Consider the following 15,785-nt stretch of genomic DNA (forward strand, 5'->3'; position numbering starts at 1 on the left):
TATGCAACTGCATCACATTGTTAGCTCATATGAAATTTGTAATCCACTACAACCCCCAGATCCCTTTCAACAGTCTTACCACCTAGTCAGTTATTTTCCATTGTGTAGTTGCGCATTTGAATTTCCTTCCTGAATGTAATACTTTGTACTTGTCTATATTTAATTTCATTTTGTTAAGTTCAGACCAATTCACTAATTTGTCATTTTGAATTCTAATCCTGTCCTCCAATATGTTTGCATGCATCTGCTCCCAGCTTGGTGTCATCTGCAGATTTTATAAGCACACTCTCTGCTCCATTATTCAAGTCATAAATGAAAATATTGACTAATACCAGATCGAGGACTGACCCATGTGGACCCCACTAGATATGTCCTCCCTGACAGCAAACCACTGATAAAGAGTATGGTCTTTCAACCAGTAGTGCACCCACATTGTAATAATTTCATTTAGACCACATTTATCTAGTTTGCTTATGAGAATGTCATGTGGGACTGGGTCTAAAGCCTTACTAAAATAAAGATCTATCACATCTGGTGCTTCCCCACTATGCCCCAGGAATGTAACCTGGTCAAAGAACAAAATTAGGTTGAGTTTTGCATGATTTGTTCTTGATAGAACCATGCTGGCTATTCCTTATCACTCTGTTATCCTGTAGGTGCTTACAAACTGATTTTTCAGCTTGGAAAAGAGACATCTAAAGGGGTGGGGGATATGAGAGAGGTCTATAAAATCATGATGGGTGTGGAGAAAGTAAATAAGGAAGTGTTATTTACTCCTTCTCATAACACAAAAACTAAGGGACACCAAAAGAAATTAATAGTCAACAGGTTTAAAACAAACAAAAGGAAGCATTTCTTCACACAATGCACAGGAAACCTCTGGAACTCCTTGCCAGAGGATGTTGTGAAGGCCAAGAATATAAAAGGGTTTAAAAAATAACTGGATCGGTCCATCCATGGCTATTAGCCGGGACAGGCAGGGATGGTGTCCCTAGCCTCTGTTTGCCAGAAGCTGGGAATGGGCAACAGGGAATGGATCACTTGATGATTACCTGTTCTGTTCATTCCCTCTGAGGCATCTGGCATTGGCCACTGTTGGAAGACAGAATACTGGGTTAGATGGATCTTTGGTCTGATTCAGTGTGGTCATTCTTATGTAAGAGGAAGGAATTGATGGTCAAGCTGAAGGTGGAAGACAATTTGGGGAAAGAGATAATAAAAAAATCATTAAAAAGTGACAGAGCGTTCTGTGGCACCTTAGACTAACAAACAGAAGACTTATTTCTGTTAGTCTATAATGTGCCACAGGACTCTCTGTCACTTTTTACAGATCCAGACTAACACGGCTACCCCTCTGTGAAAGTGAAATGAATTATAATAAAGAAATAGAATGAATTAAAGAATGCTGTATGTGCCTTTAAGTAGAAATGAAAAGAATGCTGCGATCCGATCCAGGTGTCAGGAAGGCAGACATTAAGGTAGAACAATTGCTCCACTTAAGGGCGATTGATAAAGTATTAGCCTGAGATCGATAAGAGTTAGTAAGGAAGTAGGATATGCATGCTGTACCCCAGGTAAATTTTACAATTTTGCTCTCTTTGTCCCTTTGTTTAGTTTGCGCCCTTTTATCTGTATAAATAAGACTGTTTGGTCTTGCATGGTGCTCACATTATCTGGGTGCTATTAGCAGAGCGCTGTGCTAATAAAACAGAGTGGTCTGACAAACTCTGAGTCCTGAGTCTGACTTTGACACCTCTGATAAAAAAAATTTTGTTATCACCTATCCCCTTTGAACCTAGTTTAAATCCCTCCTCACTAGGTTAGCGAGCTGGTGAGTGAAGATGCTCTTCCTCTTCTTGGTCAGGTGGCCCCCAACTCTTCCCAGCGGGCCTTCTTCCTGGAGCAGCATCCTAGAGTGGAGGAAGCCAAAGCCATCCCACAGACACCATCTCTGTGACCATGCATTAATCTTCAGGACGTGTGCCCCCCTGCCTGGGCCCCTGTCTTCAACCAGGAGGATGGAAGAGAACACAACCTTGTTTAACACTGTTTAATTTTGAACATCTTCAGGGTCATGTTAAGAGCTTTGGCTCTGGGCCCACTGATTCCATCTAAATTAATATAACACCTCCCAACTCAGAGGTGCTCTACGCAATTGGTGCATAGCCACAGACTGAAGTCTGGGAAAGAGGGGCTGCATTTGCTACACACTGCGTGACTGGGGGAGCCGCAGCTGCGGTTTCAGGCTGATAGCAACATTAAAGCTGTCCATGGCCTCCCTTTGCATCAGCTTTCACCCTTGCTGGGCTGGCTAAGCTGCAAAAAGACCCTGCACTGGCAGAGGCTGCACCCACTTCCACCCCAGAGACCTGGGCCCTGACTCTCCTTTCAGAACTGCAGGCTCAAACAGGTAATGGAGAGACTTTAAACATCAAAAGTAGGAAAATTAAGACGTAATTGGAAAAGCATCTGAGTGCGCAAGAGCTGTGGGTGTGCATGGCTAAGCCTCTGCCTGAGCTGTGTACAGCTACAGCTGACTGGGGCTTGGACACAAAGGGAGCAAAGGGATGTGGAATCTGCAGAGGGACAAGGGATTGTGCATGTGTGGCCGCAGCACTGGTGTACAGCATCTCCTTGCTCCTTAGCTGGGCGTCCATGGGGGAGTTCAGCCACCAGTACTGCAAGGCCCATCCCGCCATTCCCCTGGGGCAGGGTGTCCTCTCAGCCATTGCCCAGCTCTGCATGCACTGGACAGCAGACCAGTGGCTGAAGAAGAAGTGGGAGCATGGGTGGTAAATCAGCCCCATATCCAGCAGAGCCAGCCACGGAGCAGCCTGGGAGCAATGGACAGAGGTGCACAGAGACAAGCTCAAAAGGACTAACCAGCTTTTATTTACAACACTCCTCAAGTGACAGACAGAGCGAAACAATGTAGGTCATTGACTTAACAACAAAGGGAAGGTAACAGTGACCACAAATCCTGCCGGCACCGCTCTTAGCCCTGCAGTGCCTGGCTGCCAGTGCCTGCCACCACCTGTGCTGAGCAGAGCACTTGGCAGCTCCCCTCCCTGTGAGCTCCGGCAGCACTGCAAGGACAGGATGCTGGTCTCTGGGACCACAATGCTCCTGCAGTGCTGGTGACAGCTGCTCGACTGGTGGGGTTGTGCTTCACAGGGCAATTAGCGATGGCAGAACCACTCAGAGTGGGGCCATGCTGAGACCTCCCAGCCTTGTCAGGTACTAGGGTCCCAAGAGGGCCACCTTCTGAAGTGCTTTCCGAGCCCGGGGGTGGGGAGAGGGCATTCAGCCTGGCACTGCAGCAGCAGCTTGCTGTACACTGCCTGAGCTAAGGGATGTCTTTAGGAAGTGAGCTGGGCTCCACTAGGGGCTGTGTAACTACCTCCCCCCTCCAGGCCCACCCCACAGAACATGCCTGGCCAGGAAGGGGGTTACTGCACGGGGGGGGGGGCAGACAGCTGGAGGGAGGGGGACAGAAAGGGGGCAGGAGGGCTGGGGAATTCCTCCAGTACTAACGGAGTTGTCGGCCAGGCAAGGATGCAGACAGAAACAACTTCCCACAGTCAAGCCTCCCTCAGCAAGTGCTGCCTCGCCCCACCCCACCCTTCCTGCCTGGAAGGAGCTGCCAGGGCACCTGGCAGGGAGCGGAGAATAGTTCACAACTCCAGCTGTATATGCACCTTGGTCTCTGAGGCTCAGGGCCATGGTTGTACACTTCCTAGCTCCAGCAGGGCAAGGCCTGGCAGGAAGCAGTTCTGCCCCCTGAGCCATGGGACCTGCCCCAGCCCTGTTATGGGGAAGAGAGCCAGTCAGCTCTTTAATACGGACAATATCTTGGAGTCCCACAATCCCAGAAGCTGTTAGTAACCAAGTGCTAGGGGTTCAGCTGCAAACTAACCCCACTTACTTGACAAGCAAGAGGAGGGGGAAGGGTCACCTGCCCAGCAGCACGGCTGTGGGGAAGGCCTGCAAGCCCGCTGGCACTGAGTCGCCATGGGCATGGGGCACAAAGCAGGGACCAACAATGCATGCTCCTCCTCCAGCCTCTGAACGTGCCCCACCTTCTCCTTGCAGCCTGTCCACAGCTGCTCCTCGATACCTGGGGGAAGGGGTGAACTAGGCTTGGCCTCCACTGGCCCAAACGCAGCCACTCAGCTCTGTCCTCCCTAGCATCAGAGTCCCAGGGACCAAACCAACCACTCGGCAACCAACAGAGCAGCACATGGCTGACTGAGGACAGAGCTGGGAGGAAGAGTAAGCTGACTTCTTGGGCCCAACACACGGTAGAGAAAGGCAGCCCGAGGCGAGGCTACAGGGAAGGGGCAGGAATCCAGTATAACACGCTCTAGGCATCCGCAATGGAGTTCAAACTTGGCCAGCTTCAGAGCCAGCCCCAAAGCCGCCCAGCTCTTCCACGGGCAGAACACAGATCAGAGGAGGAAATCAACACAAAATCTTCAAATTAAATTTGCTTGAGGACCTCAGGACACCAGCCAATCAGCAGGCAGAACCTGCCTTAGGATTTCTTAGCATCCTGTGTGTTTCTCCTCTTCAGATCACTCAAGTCAACAGGTTTAAATGCTGTGAGGAGGAAGAGAGGAGAACTCAGCATAGGGGCTGGGCTCAGCACTGCCAGCATCACCCTACCCGCCCCTAAGACTCAATTCAGGGGCTGTGCTCAGCACTGCATCACCCCTCCACATTGCCAGCACCCACCACACCCAACACACACTCTGCAGGAGTCCAGGCTCAAAAGCCACAGGTCTCCTCTGCCCCTCATCATGAAATGCTGTTTGTCCCACTGGCTTGAAGGCTCCCAACCTGGTCACCCCCATTCACTCTTCTGTAGTTGGATGGAGTGGTTAGAGCTGGACATTCAGTTAGGACAGGTCACTGGTGTCCTGAGGGGGTTCCTCCCCTCTCAGCAGCCAGTGCTCTGCTCCACTTACTTGAGCACTGTTGGCACTTGTTCCCCTGGATGGGCCAAAGACCTCACAGGCAAACTCACCCTTTAGGCTGGGGTTTGGTATCTTCTCCACATACTCTTCCACTAGGCCCCTCTCACTGCCCGACATCTGGTTGCGAAGGTCTCGCTCCACACACTGCCAGGCTGGGGAAGGAGCACAGCGAGAGAGGGAGGGAGGGTGCTGTGCCTGCTACAGGACATGCCTAGGTCTCCCTCCAGCTGCTCCCACGCTCTCATCCCAGCCCTCAAGAACCCCGTTCCTGCACACACCAGGGAACTTCGCAGTTTCATAGGCCAGAAGAGACCATTAGATCATCTAGTCTGAGCTCCTGTATGTCACAGGCCATTAAACTGAATCCAAACAATGGCACTGGTCCATTACTCAATGGAAATGGCAGAATTATCAATAAAGATGCAGAAATCGAAGAATAATATTTCTGTTGCATAGTTGGGAAAAAGCCACATGATGCAGTCATATCAGATGATGATGATGATGATCATGAAGAAACACTTTCTGTTCCAACTGTAATTCAAATGTATGTTAAACAAAAGCTAAATAAGTTGGACATTTTTAAATCAGCAGGTCCAGACAACTTGCATCCAAGAGTTTGAAAAGAGCTGTCTGAGGAACTTGCTGGACCATTAATGTTGATTTTCAATAAATCACGGAACACTGGGGAAAATCCACTAGAAATTACCTCACTCATCGGTATCACCCATTAACAACTACTTTGAGATCTGTCAGCGAGACAGTTTTTAATCCATTGAACATGTATGTGCTGTTAGTTCTATATAATGCAAGTTTTTAATCAAAATTGTATGTGGTACAATTGCCTTGGAGAAATCTAAGTTTACTATATTAACACAGCTGCCTTTATCAACCAAACCTCTAATCCTGTCAAAAGACAACAGGTTTGTTTGACAAGACATGCCTTCGCATTCATTGTACTTTTAGGCTCTAATTCTTTGTTGACTGAGTACTGAACTGAGTCCTGACTGAATCCATTATTTTACTCAGGATCAATGTCAGGCTCCCAGTCTAAATCTTCCTCGGTCATCCCTTTTCTCCTTTTTAAATACTGGAATTACATTTGCAGTCCTCCTGTCCTTTGGAATTCCCCAGTTTTCCAAAATTTGTTAAACATTAATATTAGTGGTTCAGCAAGATCCTCAGCAGTTCCTTTAAGACCTTTGAGTGTAAGTTATCTGGGCGTGCTGATATGAAAACGTTTAAATTTTAGCAGATGCTGCCTCATACTCTCCTATCTTGTTACAGATAGTAAACTTCTATTCCATCCACATTGTACAAGTTGGACACATAAGAACAGTCATATTGGGTCAGACCAATGGTCCAGCTAGCCTAGCATCCTGTCTTCCAGCAGTGGCTGGTGCCAGATGCTTCAGAGGGAATGAACAGAACAGGGAAATTTATCGAGTGATCCATCCCTGTCATCCAGTCTCAGCTTCTGGCAGTCAGAGGTTTAAGGACACGCAGAGCATGGGGCTGCATCTCTGACCCTCTTGGCTAATAGCCATTGATGGATCTATCCTCCATTAACTTATCTAATTCTTTTTTGAACCCAGTTATACGTTTGGCCTTCACAACATCCCCTGGCAATGAGTTCCCCAGGTTGACTGCAGTATAGAAATCACAGAATCATAGAACTAGAAGAGACCTTAAGAGGTCATCTAGTCCAGTCCCCTGCACTCAAGGCACTATGCACAATGTGAAGAAGTACTTCCTCATGTTTGTTTTAAACCTGCTGCCTATTAATTTAATTGGGTGACTCCTGGTTCCTGTGTTATGTGGATAGGTAAATCACACTTCCTTAATCACTTTCTCCTCACCATTCATGATTTTAGAGATCTCTACCATATCCCCCTTTAGTCATCACTTTTCTAAGATGAATTGCAGCCTTTTTAATCTCTCCTCATATGGAAGCTCTTCCATACCCCTAATCATTTTTGTTGACCTTTTCTTTTTCCAATTCTAATATATTATTTTGAGCTAGGAGCAACCAGACCCCCCCACAGTGTTCAGGTGGGTGGGTGCCATGGATTTACATAGTCGCATTATGATATTTTCTGTTGTATTAGCTATCCCTTTGCTAATGGCTCCTAACACCGTTAGCTTTTTTGACTGTTGCTGCACATTGAGCAGATGTTTTTAGAACTATCCACGATGACAGCTAATTCAGACACCATAATTTTGAATGTGTAGTTGGGATTATGTTTTCCAATGTGTACTACTTTGCATTTATCAACACTGAAGTTCATCTGCCATTTTGTTGCCCAGTCACCCAGTTTTGTGAGATGTGTTTGTAACTCTTCGCAGTCAGTTTTGGATTTAACTAGCTTGAGTAATTTTGTATTGTCTGTAAACTTTGCACCTCAATGCTCACCCTTTTCCAGACCATTTATGAATATGTTGAACAGCACTGGTCCCAGTGCAGACCCCTAGGAGCACTGCTATTTACCTCTCTCCGTTCTGAAAACTGACCATTTATTCCTACTCTTTCTTTGCTATCTTTTAACCAGTTACTAATCCATGAGAGGACCTTCCCTCTGATTCTATAACTGCTTAGTTTGCTTAAGAGCCTTTGATGAGGGATTTTCTCACAGGCTTTCTGAAAGTCCAAGTATATCCACTGGATCACCCTTGTCCATATGTTTGGTGACACCCTCAAAGACTTCTAATAGACTGGTGAAGCATGATGTCCCTTTACAAAAGCTGCATCAATTCTTTCACAACAAATTGTGTTCATCTATGTGTTTGATAATTCTGTTCTTTATTATAGTTTCAACCAATTTGCCTGGTACTGAAATTAATTGCCAGGATTGCCTCTGGAGCCTTTTTTTTTAAAAATGGCATTATATTAGCTATCTTCCAGTCATCTGGTACAGAAGCAGATTTAAAATATAGGTTATATACCACAGTTAGTAGTTCTGAATTTCACATTTGAGTTCCTTCAGAACTCTTGGGTGATGCCATCTGGTCTTGGTGATTTATTACTGTTTAGTTTATCAATTTTTTCCAAAACTTCCTCTAATGACACATCAATCTGGGACAGTTCCTCAGATCTGCCACCTAAAAAGAACAGTTCAGGTATGGCAATCTCCCTCACATCCCCTGTAGTGAAAAAAGATGCAAAGAATTAATTTAGCTTTTCCATTATGGCCTTTTCTTCCTCATATATTCCTTTAGCATCTCAATCATTCAGTGGCCCCACTGATTGTTTGGCAGGCTTCTTACTTCTGATGTATTTTAAAAAAATGTTGCTTTTGTTAATTGCTCTTCAAATTTTTTGTGCCCAATTATACTTTTACACTTGATCTGCCAGAGTTTATCTTCCTTTTTATATTCCTCACTAGGAGAGGAATTCCAATTTGTGAAAGGATGCCTTTTTGTCTCTAAACACCTCTTATACTCTGTTGTTTGGCCGTGGTGGATTTTTTTGGTCCTCTTACTGGTTTATTTTTTTAAATTTGTGGGTATACATTTTGTTTAACTCTCTACTATGGTGTTTTTAACTACTGTCCCTATAATTTGCAGGCATTTGTGACTGTTCCTTTTAACTTCCATTTAACTATCTTACTCATTTTTGTGGAGTTCCCCTTTTTTAAGTTAAATGTGGTGGATTTTCCCCCTTAGAAGGATGTTAAATTTAATTACATTATGGTCACCATTACCAAGCAGTTCAGCTATATTCACCTATTGGATCAGATCTGGTGCACCATTTAGGATTAAATCAATAATTGCTTCTCCCTTTGTGGGTTCCAGGACTAGTTGCTCCAAGAATCAGTCAATAATGGTGTCTAGAAATTTTATCTCTGCATCCCATTCTGAGATGACATATATCCAGTCAATATGGGTATAGCTGAATTCTCCATTCTTATTGGGTTTTGTGTTCTTGTAGCCTCTCTGATCTCCCATAACATTTCACAATCACGGTCACCATCCTGGCCAGGTGGTTGGTAGTATATTCCTACTGCTATAATCTTATTATTCAAGCATGGAATTCCTACTCACAGAAATTCTATAGTACAGTTTGATTGATTTTAAGATTTTTACTATATTTGACTATACTACACATCCTCCTGTTTCATTCCAAATACTGTACATAAATATTTAACATTTCTGCATCTCTGTTTACAATTTTATCATCCGTCATGGGGTACTTCTTGTTCTGAATATGTTTTAAAAATGCCTTCTCTTTAACTCTATTGCCCATTGATATTTCATTGATTCCTTTGGCTTCTTTTACCAATCACTCACATTTTTTAACTTTTAACTTATATAAATTGCCATTTACTTCCATTCTTTATATATAAATTTTTTGTTTTATTGCTTCTTCCCCAACTCCTTTTAACCCGTCCGGCTTCTTGGCCAGCATAACTTTTTTCATGTCTGTGGAATCATGGCTTTTTGAGCATCCAAAGGGATATCCTTGAACAAGTCCCAGTTTCCACTGACACTTCATACTTTAAATTTAATGTTCCCAGACAGTTATGGTAACAATTGCTTTTAGCTTTGGAAAATGAACCCTTTTAAAATTCGAAATATACATTAGTGTTTGGTGCCATGTTCTGTTTGCACAACATAAATGTAAAGAGATCATGATCACTGGTACTCTAGGCTACTGGTAATTTTTACGTCACCAAGTAACCATTATTTGTCCATCAGAATGAGGTCCAACCCCACCTTCCAGTCCCCATTTCCTTATCACCCTGCTCCCAAGTCTAATGTGTCTCCCTCCAACTTAACAGTGGGATCACATACATGAAAGTGCCTTCACTGTGGGCTTGGTAAAGAGGAAAGACTGCACTAGGAGGATGGGAAGGGCAGATACCTGCAAGAGCACAGGAGAACTGGCTCATGTCTGGCCTGGGTGCTGAGTACCTCATGCACAGTCACCCAGGCTCCTGCTTAAAATGGCACATATGCACCTGCAGGCTGGCACCTCCCCGCAGCCGGACTGCACCCCACTCCGGAGGCCACTCGCCAGCAGCTCCCTATGGGCGGCAGCTCACAGACAGGCACAGCACAATTACATTCAAAGGGTTTCTTTGCAAACCTCGGGGATCGAAGCTTCATTTTACTTTTTAATTGAAGGACTAAATTCTCCAGAAATGGCCAGGGCCAAAGGCACGCCAGAAACAAACACCACGCACCTGAAAATCCTATTTTGCCAGGCCTTGCCTGCCCTCCATAGCACCACGTGACCCCAGGGAACTCAGCAACACAAAGACTGACTGTTTCCTGTGCACTCACAGCACTCTGAGCAGCAATGGCTTCATTCAGTCGGAGGGCGTTGCTCTTGGGCAATGGGATGTTGTTGGAAAGACCTTCCCAGACACTGGCAGGGGATGAGAAGCCCTTAGAAGTCTCCTAAGGGTTGTTCCAGCCTCAGACAGGCTATGGAAGGGGCTTCCACACACACTGGGTCCTCTTAACTTGGTCAGTTCGAAATCAGTTTGATTCCTCTCTCCTTGTCTCAGCATAGCAGGCTCAGGAGACATGAGATAGCACAACAGCTGCTAAGACAGGGACTGTCCCACAAGGGAGTTTTACCTGGGCCTGGTTTGATTTGCTTCATGTGCGCAGTAAGGCCTCACTCTTCTGGCTGAGACTGAGATGTGGCTTTGCTCATTCACAGGCTCTAAACAGACATCTGCCACACAGCAGAGGCCACCACCCAGTGCCTGCTCTGGGCTCATTCCAGTGTCGTATTTCTGCCATAGCAATTGGTGGGTAACAGAGTCCCACAGCAACGTAGACTCGCATTGCAAGGCATATAAGTAGTCACATCCCTCTTCTCATCATCACCCCATAGGGAATGGAAACGAATGGGCCCTAGGCTATCAACACAGAGAGGAGAGCTCAGGAGCACACAATGGGATGAGCAAAGCTCCACACATCCTCAGCTCCGGGAGGGAGCAGCAGCCACACTGTTCTCTGACTCCTCCTTGCCCACTGCTCTGATGAGGCACCGTGGCAGGAAGCCTCTTGTGTAATTCCAAGGCTGAAAGGCAAGTGCCACCAGAGAGGAAGGGAGCTTGGGGAGAAAACATGGCCTGGGGGAGCTGCAGATCCCAGATCACTCCAGCCCTGCCCAGGAGATGCCCACTCACCCACCTTCATAAATGAAGCGCACATTCTCCTCGTGAGCAGGGGTGAAAATCTCACTGCTGTTGCTTGGGGAGCGAGGGCTGCTGTTCCTCTTGCCATTGTAAACGACCCTGGAAACAGGGGAGCTGAAACCAAAGAACAATTCCTGATGAAAGCCCATGGGCAGATGGGGAGAAGTGAAAAGCTCTGGAATGAACCTCAGAGAGGGAGTGCAGGAAATCCTGCAGCAAAGGCCCTGGCGCAAACAGCCATGCAAGCTGGCACCTCCCCAACCCTTAAACCAGAAGCATGGCCCAAGCTCAGGAAAAGTAAAGCCATTACTGTTCATGCCCTGCCTAGACCCATGGCGTTCCCCCCAAAAGGACTCCATGCCCCCACCCCCTGCCCTGCCCTCATCCACAGGCTCTCTACTTTGTGTGAAAGTGTCTCACCTGGTCATGGCTGCCTCCACACTCAGACCTCTCTAATCCTGCCCTTGCCAGTGCAGACCTTGGCAGACAGGAGATGGATGCTGAAACAAAGTGAAACGGAGCTAAATGTCTCCAGACTACCAGCACCTTCTCTATGCAGCCACCCCAAGCTGGGGCTTCATGTGCTCCCATACTGCAGCTAAGAGCACAGCATCAAAGCCTAGGGAGGTCATAGAGAGACCCAGGGAGTCAGCTCCTTAGCTTAGGTCGGGGGGGGGGGGGGTGCTGCATTCTGACCCCAGCTGCTGCAGTGCTCCTCAAGAAGTAAATGAGAAGGATTTCAGATGCGGGTCTTACTAATTTAACCCCATTGTTGGGAATGCCAGGGAGGCTTGATGCTATCAGTGATCAGGGCAATGCCAGTACAGATGCAGCTGTACAAGTTCCCTAATGTGGGCATAGTTATACTGGTATAAAAGTGCTTATAACCAGGATAGCTATTCCCACACAGCAAAGGGAACAAGCCATAGCCTGACAAGGCATCTCTGCCCCAATGTAACTGCATCCACATTACAGCTTATACTGGTATAACTGTATTGGTAAAACACTCAGCCCTTGACTGACTGTTCTCCTGGGACAGATGCTGTGCATGCAGCAGGCCTTCAGGTGCAAAACAGCAGCAAATTTGGTGTCACTCTGAAAGAGAGGGGAGACACATCCAGGGTGATGCTGAAGTCTGCCACGGAGAATGAACAAAGGACAGGTTAGTCTGAAGAGCTGGATCAGCTTCCTGGGTCCAAGACCCGCCAGGCTGCTGGGGGGGATGGCCATTGCTTGGGATATTTCAAACCATACTGGCCAATGCATTAGGAAATGCAGGGAATGGGCAGAACAAACCCTCCGGCTGCAGTGGGACTGTGGGAAGGGTGGGGACTCCTGCAGAACTGCACACAGATGTGCCTGTGAACCAGGTTTGGCTGGCATTACTCCCAGCATGCACATCCCCAACCTGGGCTCTCCCAAGGGTATTTCTGAAGACAGGCTCTATGATTAGAAGGCAGAGGGGCTGAGAGCAGTAAAACCTCTGGGGATAGGAGTACCGGTGCTGCTGTTGTCCTATGTCCTCCTCAGCTGTAGCCAAGGAGCGGTAGGGGGTGGGGGAAGGGGGGCCAGGGGAGGTGCCTGCTATTTTAGAATTAAAGGGGACACCCTCGTGCTGGATGTAGGCAGATATGCAGGGATGTGTCAGACCCATTGCCACGGCAACACCCAGGGCATGTCAGATCCATCACCATGGCAACACCCAGGGCATGGGCCTTGCAGAGACACAGCAGCCTGTGGCAGGGAGAGTGGGTACACATGGCTCTAGGAAGGGGCTCTCCTAATCCCATGAGGGCCCTGCATTGTGCCCCCCACCTTCCCCAGGATCCAGGCAAGAGTGCTCAGCACAGGCCAACTGCGGGGAGGCTGTCACTGCCAGGGGCTCAGGGTGGCTGGCATGGGGGGAGAGCTATCATAGGGGTGCTCTCAGTGCTAGGAGCCCGGGGGGGGGCCTGGCACAGAGGGGCTGGCAGGGGCGGTGCGTGGGGAGACTATCATAGTAGACTGTTGCTGCCAGGGCCCGTGGGGCCCAGCACGGGGAGAAGTCAGTGCATGGCCCGGGGGTATCACGGGGGTGTCAGTGCATGGCCCGAGCGTGCTGGGGGATGGGGGGGTGTCAGTGCATGGACCAGGGGTGACACGGGCTGGGGGGGTGTCAGCGCATGGCCCAGGGGGTTCTGGGGGGGGGTCTCAGTGCATGGCCCAGGGGGGCAGGGTGGGGAGTAGTGCCGGGGGGTGGGAGCGGGTGTCAGTGCATGGCCCGCGGGGGGGCAGGGGTGGGAGGAGTGTCAGTGCATGGCCTGCGGGGGGTAGTGCTGGGGGGGGGGTGTCAGTGCATGGCCCGGGGGGAGGAGGGGTAGTGGCAGGGGGGTGTCAGTGCATGGCCCGGCGGGGGTAGTGCCAGGAGGCGGGGAGGGTCAGTGCATGGCCCGGGGGGGGTAGTGCCAGGGGGCACAGGCGGGGGGGGTGTCAGTGCATGGCCCGGAGGGGGCAGAGGCAGGGGGGTGTCAGTGCATGGCTCGGAGGGGGCAGAGTCGGGGGGGGAGGTAGTACAGGGGGGCGGGGGGGGTGTCAGTACATGGCCCGGGCAGGGGTAGTGCTGGGGACTGTCAGTGCATGGCCCGGGGGGGTGGTGCAGGCGCGGGGGGGGGGGTGTCGGTGCAGGCGCGGGGGGGCAGGCGCAGGGGGGTGTCAGTGCATGGCCCGGGGGGGGCAGGCGCGGGGTGATGTCAGTGCATGGCCCAGGGGGGCGGGGGGGGGTGTCAGTGCATGGCCTGGGGGGGGGCAGGGGCGGGGGGGTGTCAGTCCATGGCCCGAGGGGGTGTCAGTGTACGGCCCGAGGGGGGCGAAGGAATGTCAGTGAATGGCCCGGGGGGGCAGGCCTGGGGGGGGGTGTCAGTGCATGGCCTGGGCGGGGGCGGGGGGTGTCAGTGCATGGTCCGGGGCGGGTAGGGGTGTCAGTGCATGGCCCGGGGGGGGCGTAGAGGCAGGGGGGTGTCAGTGCATGGCCTGGGGGGGGAGGGCGGGGGGTGTGTCAGTGCATGGCCCGGGGGCGGTAGGGGCGGGGGGGGTGTCAGTGCATGGCCCGGGGGGGGCAGGGGGGGTGTCAGTGCATGGCCCAGGGGGGGTAGGGGCGGGGGGTGTCAGTGCATGGCCCAGGGGGACAGGGGCGGGGGGGCTGTCAGTGCATGGCCCGGGGGGGCAGGGGGGGTGTCAGTGCATGGCCCGGGGGTGGGGGGGCTGTCAGTGCATGGCCCGGGGGGGCAGGGGGGGTGTCAGTGCATGGCCCGGGGGTGGGGGGGGTGTCAGTGCGTGGCCCGGGGGGGCCGGTAGGGGCGGGGGGGTGTCAGTGCGTGGCCCGGGGGGGCCGGTAGGGGCGGGGGGTGTCAGTGTCTGGCCCGGGGCTCCCTCCGTGCCACCAGGCCTCGCGGGCCGTTCCCATGGAGACGCGGCGCTTGGGCCGCCCCAGGCCCCTGGTCCGGAGGTCCCGGCCCCGCGCTGCTCCGCTCACCTGGGCCCGGGCCGCTCCCGGCTCCTCTTGCCGCTCCAGGCCGGGACGGAAGTGAGCGCATAGGCCGGGCCCGCGCAAGCGCCGAGCGGCGGTTCGTGAGGGATTCAGTGCAGCACGTTGGGCCCAGAGCCCCCCTGAGAGCCCCCCAGCGCCGGGCCCCCCGGCCCAGAGCCCCCCTGAGAGCCCCCCAGCGCCGGGCCCCCGGGCCCAGAGCCCCCCTGAGAGCCGCCCAGAGCCCCCCTGAGAGCCCCCCAGCGCCGGGCCCCCCGGCCCAGAGCCCCCCTGAGAGCCCCCCAGCGCGGGGCCCCCCGGCCCAGATCCCCCCTGAGAGCCCCCCAGCGCCGGGCCCCCGGGCCCAGAGCCCCCCTGAGAGCCCCCCAGCGCCGGGCCTCCCGGCCCAGAGCCCCCCTGAGAGCCCCCCAGCGCCGGGCCCCCGGGCCCAGAGCCCCCCTGAGAGCCCCCCAGCGCCGGCCCCCCCCCCGGCCAGATCCCCCCTGAGAGTCCCCCAGCGCCGGGCTCCCCGGGCCAGATCCCCCCTGAGAGCCCCCCAGCGCCGGGCCCCCGGGCCCAGAGCCCCCCTGAGAGCCCCCCAGCGCCGGGCCCCCGGGCCCAGAGCCCCCCTGAGAGCCCCCCAGCGCCGGGCCCCCGGGCCCAGAGCCCCGCAGAGCTGACCCCTTCCTCTGGCCCAGAGCCCCCACAAAAGCCCCCCCTTGGGGCCCAGAGCCCCGCCAAGAGTCCCCCAGCGCTGACTCCTTCCCTGGGCCCAGAGCCCCGCAGAGAGCCCCTTTGATAGCCCCCCAGCAACGACCCTCCCCCTGGGGCCCAGAGGCCCCTCCCGAGAGCCTCCCAGCGCTGACCCCTTCCCTGGGCCCAGAGCTCCCGCGACAGCCCCCCAGCGACGACCTCCCCGGGCCCACAGCCCACCCCCAACAGCTCCCCAGTGCCAACCTCCCCCTGACAGCTGCCCACCGCCCCCCAACAACCCACAGCTCCCCCCTGACAGTCCCACAGCGCCAACCCCCTGAGGCCCAGAGCTCCCCCTGCCAGCCCCCAGCACCGACTCCCCCCAGGGCCCAGAGCCCCCTCAACGGTTCGTCTAGCCCAGTATCCTGCCTCCGACAGGGGCCAAGGCCAGTTGCCCCAGGGGGA

General features: G+C 52.2%; 1 protein-coding gene across 4 annotated transcripts; it reads right to left on the reverse strand.

The window, feature by feature from the left end:
- Positions 1–747: 747 nt before the first annotated feature.
- Positions 748–14,734, reverse strand: MCRIP1 (MAPK regulated corepressor interacting protein 1). 4 transcript variants are annotated; one of them, XM_050920088.1, is made up of 6 exons: positions 14,637–14,734; positions 11,546–11,625; positions 11,121–11,239; positions 5,027–5,128; positions 4,534–4,599; positions 748–1,092 (listed from the first exon to the last, which is right to left on the reverse strand). In XM_050920088.1, the coding sequence occupies exons 2-5, from the start codon at positions 11,551–11,553 to the stop codon at positions 4,535–4,537; spliced, it is 294 nt and encodes a 97-aa protein (XP_050776045.1). In that variant the 5' UTR covers positions 11,554–11,625; positions 14,637–14,734; the 3' UTR covers positions 748–1,092; position 4,534. The 4 variants fall into 4 exon arrangements, with proteins under 4 accessions (XP_050776045.1, XP_050776047.1, XP_050776044.1 ...); XM_050920090.1 differs by lacking the exon at positions 4,534–4,599; XM_050920087.1 differs by lacking the exon at positions 748–1,092 and having other exon boundaries at positions 2,870–4,599.
- Between the last annotated feature and the right edge of the window lie 1,051 nt (positions 14,735–15,785).

The sequence above is a fragment of the Gopherus flavomarginatus genome, chromosome 12 (assembly GCF_025201925.1).
Source record: "Gopherus flavomarginatus isolate rGopFla2 chromosome 12, rGopFla2.mat.asm, whole genome shotgun sequence".
In the NCBI taxonomy this organism is placed as follows: Eukaryota; Metazoa; Chordata; order Testudines; family Testudinidae; genus Gopherus; species Gopherus flavomarginatus.

Bases quoted from the DNA above. Each gene is read 5' to 3' on its own strand.
- MCRIP1 (XM_050920088.1), bottom strand. The intron at 5,129-11,120 runs GTGGGTGAGTGG...CTCCTTCCCCAG, and splicing joins TGTGCGCTTCATTTATGAAG to CCTGGCAGTGTGTGGAGCGA. The intron at 4,600-5,026 runs GTGAGTTTGCCT...TCCTCCTCACAG, and splicing joins ACCAAACCCCAGCCTAAAGG to CATTTAAACCTGTTGACTTG.